The sequence below is a fragment of the Euwallacea similis genome, chromosome 27 (genome assembly GCF_039881205.1).
Source record: "Euwallacea similis isolate ESF13 chromosome 27, ESF131.1, whole genome shotgun sequence".
Classification (NCBI taxonomy): Eukaryota; Metazoa; Arthropoda; class Insecta; order Coleoptera; family Curculionidae; genus Euwallacea; species Euwallacea similis.
Genome location: NC_089635.1, coordinates 2,765,481 through 2,774,745, shown reverse-complemented (window position 1 = coordinate 2,774,745; position 9,265 = coordinate 2,765,481). Strand labels below are relative to the sequence as shown.

The window sequence follows — 9,265 nt, the reverse complement described above, 5'->3', positions numbered from 1 at the left end:
GACTATTTGCCAACAACAAAACTCGTATAATTCAACTGGTAACGTTATCTATTCTTTCTAAACTCTGACGCACAAATCTCAATGAATATATAAATATAAAGACCAACTCTAACAATGTCGCAATTGAATAATACAAAACAACTATTCGAAAGTTGTGGGTAATCTTTATCCGTGAAGACTCGATGTGTGGCGAATTGACAACGATCCACTGGCCAATGGGAGTTCCTGAAAACCGCTTTAAGAAACCATGAAAGCAACGATAGAAAAAGCTTACCCGTGATGTCAGTAATCCTCGGTGGTCCTTGTGCGCATCAATCCGCGTCTGTGCAGTGATTCGTCCATGCGTAATTGTTCGCGCTGCAACTGTGCCCGAATCGATCCCAGCTGCGTCAAAATGCTGCCTCTGGTGCTCACTGGCGATTCCACGGCATGTAACTTCTGCTGCCACCTATCCGAACTACGTTGAGAGCTGAACGGGACGGCGTTACGCAACTCTTTCGCCACTGGTGACCGCGCCTTCAGCATGGGCATAGGTAGCGCTTCTTCAAAACGAGACGAGGAATTGCGTCGGCGCAACCGCGGACTCCGACTCAAATCTTGCTGCGTCGCGCTATGCCTCCGCTGGATATCGCTGAGGTTGCCGCTGTAATTGTCGCGCATGCTTAGCGTCTCCAGGCGATGGCTGAGCGAGTCGATCCGGCTCAGTGAATCAAAACGATCGAAAGTGGGGCGATGACTGCGCGGCAGAGGCACCGTGTCGTAAGCGCTCAGCCGATTGCGCAGAATGCCGCCCGGATACGAAGAAGATTCGAAACGACCATACCTACTACTAATACTAGAATCCGGGAACACAGAGGTGGGTGGCACGTTGTAAGAAGTAGCAGAAGAAGAGTAAGGGGAGACTCGTCTGGAGACTGGCGGCGAATAGTTGCCCAATCCCATTGAGTCGAGGTTAGCGCTTTCAGAGTCCGCGTGGCGTCGCCAGGGGCGCTGCATCTCGTGCAGCTCCGTCTTGCGGCGTAGCAAATCGTCACTATGACGACGCATCTGGAACGGACACTTGTCTAGAAAAATGAGGTGAGGGAGATTCCTCAACACTCTTTTAGTACAGAAAAAAAAACAAACTTGAAAACGTTGACGCACCAGCTCGTTCCGCCTCTGCCTGCGTTGGTCCTCCTGCGTCTGCTCCTCACGCATCCGCATCAACTGTTGCTCCAATCTCCTATTCTCTAACTCACGTTCCCTCCGTTCTTGTTCATCGCGCATCGCCGTCAGACGACGCTTCTCCTCGATCTGCAATCGCAGTTCATGCTGGTATGTCTCCCGCTTCAGCCTCTCCTGCGTGCGTCCCGTTAAACCTTCCTACTTAACCCGCAACGTTACACACTCACCCGCTCTAATTCGTCGCTCCTGTCCGAATAAGTGAACCCATCTAAATACGGCGTCGAGTTGTACGACGTGTGTGTACCCAAATCGGCAACGTAACGGTCCCGGGGACTGCCCGTTCGTCGATTAGTCAATATGCCCTTCGGTTTGTCCATTGCGACGTTGCCGGTCGTGACTGCTTTCAGCAGCGCTTCATTCTGCGCGGTGGTGAGACGCTGATCGATGCGCAGCGGATATACGGAGCGGCTGCGCAGCGCCGCGTCCACTAACTCGTCGGTGGCTGTGCGCAACGGGATCACGGCGCTCTCTTTCGTAACGATTTCAAAGTCATGTTTCACCTGTTTAAATCCTTAATTTAGCGGAATTACAAGCTGTGCATGTAATGTTGGCGGAGTGATTTTGTCCCTACTTGTTAGTAGCTGCAGGGTTTTTAAGGTGTTTTTTAGAAATTCCGAAGAAATTGCAAGAGGTGTTAATAGCCCCAAAAGCTTTTTTACAGCGCAATACAACTACTTACAACCAACTCGCAATTAATATCCCGAATGTCAGTTTGAACCGACTTTTCCTCAATGCAATGTTTAGTATTCGTACTGTGGATACTTCCTACTTGAACAGAATCATCAGTTTGTTCCTTTTCAGTGTTAAGATTCTGAAAGATTCAATTCGCTCGCACTTAGCGCCCGCAACATGATTGAGAAGAAACTCATGTGAGCTGACTTACCTTGACGGAGGGATAGATCAAGCAATCGCGAATCTGTCCGGTTTCGAGGAGGCTGCGCCTGATTTCATACTCGCCGAGACCCTCGTGAGGCGAGGCCCTCAGGCGTCCTAATTGCGGGGGCGCGTATTCGCCACGACGCAACGAGGGCAGCCCAAAGGAGGTCCCGCATCTCGATGCCCCAAACCTCCTCGATTCATCCTGGAAAGATTACTTAATTTCAACCATTGAAAGATAATAAAGTTTCGTAATTTCGAGGAAATTTCGAACTTTGTAATTTTTAAAGATAGACCCCTTGATATGGTACTTATTTCTAGCTACCTTTTTCTAATTAAGACGATGGTAAAATCATTTGCGATATATCGATTGCGCAGTTTAGAAAAATTTCTAACTTCATTATTTTAACAGTTAAATCTATTGATTATGGTACTCATTTTTGTTCCTCTTTTTAAACTAGCGGCATTGTGAATTAAGTTTTGACTCAACGATAATTCAGTTTAAGAATATCCCCAAGATTATTATTTGCAAAAATATGTTTAAATATTTTTATTGCCCCTTTGCTACGCACCAGTATTTTGTATCATATGGATCTACACATTTCATCATTTGCCTTGAATTATTACATTATTTAAAGGCTGTAGCATGTTTTTTTTCAAATTGTTTTACATACGCGGCCCACTCAGTTTTCTCTACCGACCGGAAAACAAAAACGAATCGATACCAAGGCTGACCGTCACCGTCCTCGGCCAACTTATCACTGATCGAACCACTATAACAACAATTATTTGCGGTTCACTTACTTCTATTTACCCTTGGAAATTTGACTTTTCTAGGCTAATGAGATACACATTTTAATTATACGAGGCCAACTTACCGCCGACCTGCAGAAAAACGGTCCCTCCGACCTCGTTAGCCTGTCGATCAGGGCTTGTTTCTTTCTATCTAGCAAGAAGTCATAACATCCGCTTAAATCCAGAGGTTCGACCACTGGAGGTGTCTCCTGAAACCCAAATTAATTCACTATTTTTTGGCTGAGTTTTTCGTGGGGCGGAGAGAACAGAAGTCGGCCCCAGATTAGCGCGTGATTAATGACTATCATGATGAGGAATAAATCGATGACGGAGTAACTTTAGCGAGTTACCTGCTGAGGTTCTTGATAAGGGGGCGAAGCTCCTGGGGGCGAATTCAGACCAGAGACAGGTGGATAAGCGCACTTTGCCTCGGAATCATATTCCCTAAAGTCACCGACCTCGGTGATCTGCAATATGAGACACTAAATTGTGGAGGGCAAAAAATGCGATTTAGACCGTTTTCGGAGGTCTTTATGGCGGACCTATGACGCGGCGGAGGAGCGAAACTGGAGTGATGAGCCTGTTTTCCAAAGGAGATTGCAACCCTCCAACGATGCCACTTTTCCTCCCTAAAAGACCCGCAAAAATCCATCTCAAATGGTGTCCTTTAAGGCCTCTTTGCTTGAGGCTAATGTAGAGACTTTGGCAACAGGGCAACGCCAGCCGTCGTCGCGTTCCAGATCCAGATTTCCCCAATCAATAGCGGGGACAAGGTCACGTTGGTACACGCGCGCCCTTCCAGAGAGAGGAAGAGAGGAACAGTTCGGTTTTTGACAGCTTCAGCAATTATTTTTCTAGTAATTTGACAAATTTAAAGCGGTTGTGAGAAAACATTACATGGGTCCCTCCGTAGAGTATGACATAGAACCAATAAAAAATATCCTTTTTAAAGGGGGTTTTGAGGAGCTTTTAGGAACTAAAATCTTTAATATATATCACACATTACTTAAAGGTAAATAACTGAGGTATTTTGATGTAAACTCCCATGTATTTTGGCACATTTTGAGGTGTTTTGTTGATATTTTAGAATAAAGAAATTGATCAGCGATCTACCCCATGTATAATATATATCTGCCTGTAACTAAGGAAAGCCTTAATTCAACTACAACCTCAATGTGACAATACAAAATTTCCTTTAGTAAATTTATGTTTAAACTGCTCAAAATGAGCTTCAAGTTGATATAAACATTAAACAACATTAACTCCAAGAAAGTTCCCATTATTAGTCGGTAATATGTACACCCTTCTCTTTAACACATTACTAAACTCTCAGCAAACAAGTGTTCAACCAAGTGCCTCTTAACCCACATAACATAGCCAATCAATGGGCTCTTGATTTGCCACTCGGAATCACTCAACTTGAGGGCTCTGGAAACCTGATTAGTCAGCCTGAAAGACCTCGGCCCCATTCCACCACAAGAGACAAATTTCAATACAAGCTAATTTCACCTTTTGAAACTGCTCTAGACGGTTTTCATCCAAATTCTCCTTGTCACTCTGCTCCAGCCAGTTAAGTCGCTCAGTTTCCTGGAAAATTTCTGCCCTTTGGGCTTGCATAAACTGCAGTATGTCTCCAGACATGTAGACAGGACATCGACGCTTCTATAGAAACAATTTAATTTTACTTTTACTGGTTTTTAACCGTTTAAAAAAAAGTAAACCAGAAATTTTGAATTAATATTTGTGTAACTGTCACAAAACAGTGACATTGATGATGACATATAATCGTAAGCTGAGATGGCCAATGGAAATTGTTTATAAAGTGAACACAGTGCATACAATGAAACCCATCAAAATTGTCTGAACACGTCATCGAGATTACTTTTAGCAATTTTGATTTTGGTAAAGGCAAGAATCGTGACGCATTTTCTCCAAAATATAACTTTAATATTTACATCAATTCAGCAATCACCGAATGGTTTTATATCGATAAAACGACCAGCTATGAAGCGCTGCTGACCGTCATTTTAAAATAAAGTAACACCGTTTTCTTATTAAAAACTATTCTCATAACAATATCACAATATGTTCAATAAATAGGCCCCTCGTCCATGTTGTCATCATCCTCCTCGTATCCATCCCCATTATCAAAATAGTTATTTGCATAATCCGTCCCTTCGTCCATCTCCTCATCCACCTCTTCTCCTATTTCCTCTTCATTGTCAAGTACCTCCTCTTTAATGTCAGGCCCCTTTTTGGCCTCTTCCAACTGTTCCAAAGCCTTCAGCCTCAAAGTATATTTGTTGTATCAAGCCAACCATAAAATACTATTAAAGAACACATACTTCTCTTGGAAATTCACCTCAGAATGACCCTTCTGCACCACAGCTCTTTTTGCCACGGCTTTGGGACGCAACTCTACAGGAAACAAACTCCAATCATATTTTTCCTTAATGCTTGGAATCTGTGCTACAAGTTTATCAATTTCCTTCTCGGGTTGTCCACTTTTAGCCTCAGGCTGGCGTACATAGGCACTTGATAGCTGCATGTGATCAACAAAATCTTGCTGCAGGATTAGAAGATAATCAGTTTCAAGAGATGGAGTTAGGGGTACAGGGTAACGCTCCAACAAGGGGAAAAGTGGGGGTGGTTGTGTAACTAGAGTGGGCAGCATTTCATTATTTGCCACCCCAGTTGCAGTTAGCTGCTCTCCTTTAAAGGGGCGCATCATAGCACCTCCTCCTCGACCTCTGCCACCTCCACGATTCATATCAAAGCCTAATTTTTCACTTGCAGTTTCTTCAGATCGCCTACCAAGCCTTGCACTTCAGACTGGAGCTTCTCAAACGCCTCCTTTTGGAAAATTATGAAATTTGATTAAACCTCAAGGAGAACTTACCTTGTCATAGATCACTTTAATAACGAGAGAGCAGCTGGGGCAAGTAGCCACCTCCTCACCTCGTAAAAGTTCTTCCTAAAAAAGCCACAAGGACTGATTTTGAGGGGATAAAAAATTGAGGTTAAAAAAAGGGACCTTAGAAATCTCAAATCTGTCTCCACAAGGACATGGGTAATGATAAATATCCTCTTCCTCGTCGAACTCGAAGTCTTCAATCTCAATTTCGTCGTGAAAGACGCTCATAACGCATTAAATTAGGGCTCTTTTGGAAAATGGATCACATTAAGTTTTTGAGGTTAAAAACGACAATGTGGGGTTTATTTGGATAAACAACACTATTGTTGACAAGTGATTCACATTTTCAATGTAGAATATTATTTCGTTTTCTTTTGTCAGCTATTTTATAATAATTGTTTTTCTAGCTCTAAATAAAAATAGTACTCAATAGCAGAAACCGTAATAATAATAATAATATCTAAGAATCCTTCTCAAATACTTTATTATTTAACTAGTTTGATGTATACTATGTAGAGAATATGTTGTTTTTTTAAATAAACTTATATTCCTCCCTATTTCTATCAGACATTTTTGCCGACACTGACAATGACAATCGAAAATAAAAATATAATTTCTCCTAAACTTAGATCGGAAGGGGGATGTGTTTTAGGCAATGGGGCAACCCTAACAGCTGTTAATCAACACTATTTAGAATAGAAAAAGCTTCTTGAAGTTCTCCTTTAGTGTAGTCAACCATCATGACCACTGAAGAAAAATTTAATGCAGCCGTAAATGTGATTCGAAGTTTGCCCAAAAACGGTGAGTAAAGCCATTTCACTGGTCAATTTTCCTTCTGTTGGTCTTAAGTGCAGAAAGCACCAAAAAGTGTCTCAGGCCTGCGTCGCATCTTGAAGTTTTTAGTTTAATTATGCTAATTATTGTTGAACTTTGAACAGGCTCTTATCAACCAAGCAATGAGCTTATGCTTCGCTTCTATTCCTACTTCAAACAGGCGACTCAGGGGCCCTGCTTAGGTACTAGGCCTGGATTCTGGGATATTGTGGGGAGAGCCAAGTATGATGCCTGGAAGCAACTAGGAGATATGTCTAGGAATGAAGCTATGAAGAAATATGTTGATGAGTTGCATTCGTAATGATTTAATGCTCTTTCTCGTTTCTCTTTGCTTAAAAGCTATGCTTAAAGGATTGTGGAAACTATGAGTTTCTCAGATAAAGTGGCAAACTTCCTTGAAGCTCCCACCAATGAACTTGATAGCATAAATTTTGATGACTTAGAACTGGTTGCAGGTGATGTTTTGGAACGTGTTCGATCACAGCCCAACACTCCTTTAGGTACCTATTTTCCTAGTTAAAAGCATCCCAATTATTAATTCAATAAATTGTTTCAAAAAGGATCACGTGAAGGTTCCCCAATCAGATTTGTATCGAGCATAGCATCATCTCGTTGTGAATCACCAATTATTGTAAAAGAAGAGTCTGATGACGAGTTTCTTGAGCCAATTGAGGTATTTATAACAGTTTTCTTTTGAAGGGTCATCCTTAGATTTTGAAAATTAGGTGCCGATGATTGATGGTGAAGAATTGGAAGAAAAATTAGCAATGTTAAATGGAACTGTTACCCACATTTCCAGGCCTCGGACGAGGCCCCATAACTGCTCTGTGGATATTTCACAGGAAGTTACAAGAACGGTCCAGAGTCTCAGGGTTGATTTAGCAAGACTAAGTGAGAGGGTGAGTTTAGAGCATAATTGTTAATATAAAACAATTAAGTAATGGCACAAAACTGTAGTTTCATGATCCAAAAAGAATTCTGTTAATTGATGAAGCTATAAAAGGATTGATGTTATAAACAATGCCAAAATTGTGTTTTATTAGTCATAATTATTTCAGGTATCAATGTTGGAGCCTTCACTTAAAAAGTCCTTGGCTAGACGAAAAAAGCCTATATTCGGCGACTTGCGGCCTCAAATTATAATATTTATGATCGTCTGGCCTTTTCTAGCCAGTTTTATAGTAAGTAGGTGGGGTTTGAGGAGGAAATAAGGGGCTCCATGAACGTACCCCTAATAGTTGTAATAGTTTTAGTTATATTTAGACGCTGTTGTCTATTTTTCTCGGCTTTGGTATATTTTAAAGTAATATGTATATAGGTGTTTGTAAGGTGGCGTTGTATAAGTGCTAATATTAGTTTATGTTGTGGAAAAAATCTGGAAGAAAATCAAATGTGCGAACTAAGTTGTACGCAATTTCGTCTTTTTATTTGTATATTTTTGAAGTTTTATTTAATTCTTACATTTTTTACTTTAATATTGGATTTGGTTTTATCAAGAATTTGGTATAAATTCTAATGTTGTATTTTGATACAAACGAGTTTTTTTAATTATTGGTACTTTCCTATAGGGCAAATTAAAATTTCTTGTGCGACTACCAAACTCATCATTTTGAGGTTCTCTCTAGCGCCATCTTTGATACTGACTTCACACAAATTTGTGCTACGTCATTCGAAATAGAAAACCTAACCTAAAAAATTCACCAATTTTTCCTTTAAAAAAAAAGAATAATCTTAAGCAAGAATTAAAATCTCCATAGCAATGTCAGGCCGAAACCACATTTTAAATCTCTATAAGGCTTTGCTGCGCGAGTCACAGAAATTTGCTTCGTACAATTTCCGGTGAGTTTCATTCAGGAAATCTTGATTTCAAATAGTGCAACTTTGCGGAGGTATTTTGGGGCTCCCTTGTAGGTGTTATGCCGTCAGACGAGTGCGAGACGCCTTTAGGCAAAACCAACGGGTTAGCGATCCTGAAGGTGTGAAGAGCTTGATTGAAGAAGCTCTTAAGAGCTTAGAAATGGTGAAAAGGCAGGTGAGGAAAATGGGATTTGATAATATTATGCAAACGTAGATTTTATTATTGCTCATATGTTTACTATTTATCTAAGAGCTATCTTGTGTTTGTAGGCTTCAATAAGCCAGATGTATAGGGCTGATAAGCTGGTCATAGAGCATAGAAAGTAGGGTTATTTAGAGGGGGTAATGTGAGAATTGGATGAGGTAAAAGAATACTCCAGACTACAGTTGGAGACTGTCAACTGAAAATGTGACACAATCTTGGTAGAAAAATTTGCTTCTTTATTTGAGCAAAGATATGTCATCCTTTCTTGTTTTCTTTGTGAAATTATGTATATTTTTTAAATTAAGACTTGATTAAGATAATTAAGATTTTTTGTTGTAATATAAATCAACCTATTTGAATGCATTTTTCAGTTGGTCCAAGTCTTTTGAAATGATGGTTGTGTTTTCTTTCATCTTTTAATTTTCATTAAAAAATCAGTTCTTTTTCTACATAATTAGCAATGGAAATTGTCAAATAAGCTAGTGGTATTCATGGAAGACCTGACACTACTTCATGTCTATAATAATGCCGGCATTACAATACTATGTCTTTGTACATAC

The 9,265-nt window shown here is 40.6% G+C and overlaps 5 protein-coding genes across 7 annotated transcripts in view; 2 read left to right on the top strand and 3 right to left on the bottom strand.

The window, feature by feature from the left end:
- LOC136417273 (rho GTPase-activating protein 11A-like) overlaps nt 1-9,265 on the bottom strand; it is a 46,852-nt gene that overhangs the window by 29,316 nt on the left and 8,271 nt on the right. The window lies entirely within an intron of this gene.
- Nucleotides 31-4,536, bottom strand: LOC136417199 (uncharacterized). Its single transcript, XM_066402769.1, has 9 exons — nt 4,405-4,536; nt 3,246-3,377; nt 2,979-3,104; nt 2,108-2,305; nt 1,904-2,035; nt 1,392-1,724; nt 1,144-1,338; nt 275-1,047; nt 31-225 (listed from the first exon to the last, which is right to left on the bottom strand). Exons 1-8 carry the CDS (start codon nt 4,534-4,536, stop codon nt 283-285), a joined length of 2,013 nt encoding a protein of 670 aa, XP_066258866.1. The 3' UTR covers nt 31-225; nt 275-282.
- Dph3 (Diphthamide biosynthesis 3) lies at nt 4,942-6,091 on the bottom strand. Of its 3 annotated transcripts, none has more exons than XM_066402781.1 (3): nt 5,795-5,869; nt 5,241-5,748; nt 4,942-5,183 (listed from the first exon to the last, which is right to left on the bottom strand). In XM_066402781.1, exons 2-3 carry the CDS (start codon nt 5,663-5,665, stop codon nt 4,985-4,987), a joined length of 624 nt encoding a protein of 207 aa, XP_066258878.1. In that variant the 5' UTR covers nt 5,666-5,748; nt 5,795-5,869; the 3' UTR covers nt 4,942-4,984. The 3 variants fall into 3 exon arrangements, with proteins under 3 accessions (XP_066258878.1, XP_066258879.1, XP_066258880.1); XM_066402782.1 differs by having other exon boundaries at nt 5,241-5,745; nt 5,795-5,867; XM_066402783.1 differs by lacking the exon at nt 4,942-5,183 and adding an exon at nt 5,930-6,091 and having other exon boundaries at nt 5,529-5,748.
- LOC136417211 (acyl-CoA-binding domain-containing protein 5) lies at nt 6,454-8,093 on the top strand. The gene is made up of 6 exons (XM_066402792.1): nt 6,454-6,610; nt 6,748-6,940; nt 6,995-7,143; nt 7,204-7,316; nt 7,369-7,542; nt 7,702-8,093. Exons 1-6 carry the CDS (start codon nt 6,550-6,552, stop codon nt 7,852-7,854), a joined length of 843 nt encoding a protein of 280 aa, XP_066258889.1. The 5' UTR covers nt 6,454-6,549; the 3' UTR covers nt 7,855-8,093.
- Nucleotides 8,344-9,224, top strand: bcn92 (LYR motif-containing protein bcn92). The gene is made up of 3 exons (XM_066402806.1): nt 8,344-8,482; nt 8,555-8,675; nt 8,771-9,224. Exons 1-3 carry the CDS (start codon nt 8,403-8,405, stop codon nt 8,825-8,827), a joined length of 258 nt encoding a protein of 85 aa, XP_066258903.1. The 5' UTR covers nt 8,344-8,402; the 3' UTR covers nt 8,828-9,224.

Excerpts from the sequence above, each read along its gene's own strand:
- LOC136417199 (XM_066402769.1), bottom strand. The coding sequence starts at position 4,536 with ATGTCTGGAGACATACTGCAGTTTATGCAAGCCCAAAGGGCAGAAATT. Across the intron at positions 2,036-2,107 it reads TGATCTATCCCTCCGTCAAG|AATCTTAACACTGAAAAGGA; the intron begins GTAAGTCAGCTC and ends TGAATCTTTCAG. Across the intron at positions 1,048-1,143 it reads GGCAGAGGCGGAACGAGCTG|ATGCGTCGTCATAGTGACGA; the intron begins GTGCGTCAACGT and ends TGTCCGTTCCAG.
- bcn92 (XM_066402806.1), top strand. The coding sequence starts at position 8,403 with ATGTCAGGCCGAAACCACATTTTAAATCTCTATAAGGCTTTGCTGCGC. Across the intron at positions 8,483-8,554 it reads TTTGCTTCGTACAATTTCCG|GTGTTATGCCGTCAGACGAG; the intron begins GTGAGTTTCATT and ends GCTCCCTTGTAG. Across the intron at positions 8,676-8,770 it reads TAGAAATGGTGAAAAGGCAG|GCTTCAATAAGCCAGATGTA; the intron begins GTGAGGAAAATG and ends TTGTGTTTGTAG.
- Dph3 (XM_066402781.1), bottom strand. The coding sequence starts at position 5,665 with ATGAATCGTGGAGGTGGCAGAGGTCGAGGAGGAGGTGCTATGATGCGC. Across the intron at positions 5,184-5,240 it reads GAGGTGAATTTCCAAGAGAA|GCTGAAGGCTTTGGAACAGT; the intron begins GTATGTGTTCTT and ends ATATACTTTGAG.
- LOC136417211 (XM_066402792.1), top strand. The coding sequence starts at position 6,550 with ATGACCACTGAAGAAAAATTTAATGCAGCCGTAAATGTGATTCGAAGT. Across the intron at positions 6,941-6,994 it reads TATGTTGATGAGTTGCATTC|GATTGTGGAAACTATGAGTT; the intron begins GTAATGATTTAA and ends CTATGCTTAAAG. Across the intron at positions 7,543-7,701 it reads TAGCAAGACTAAGTGAGAGG|GTATCAATGTTGGAGCCTTC; the intron begins GTGAGTTTAGAG and ends TAATTATTTCAG.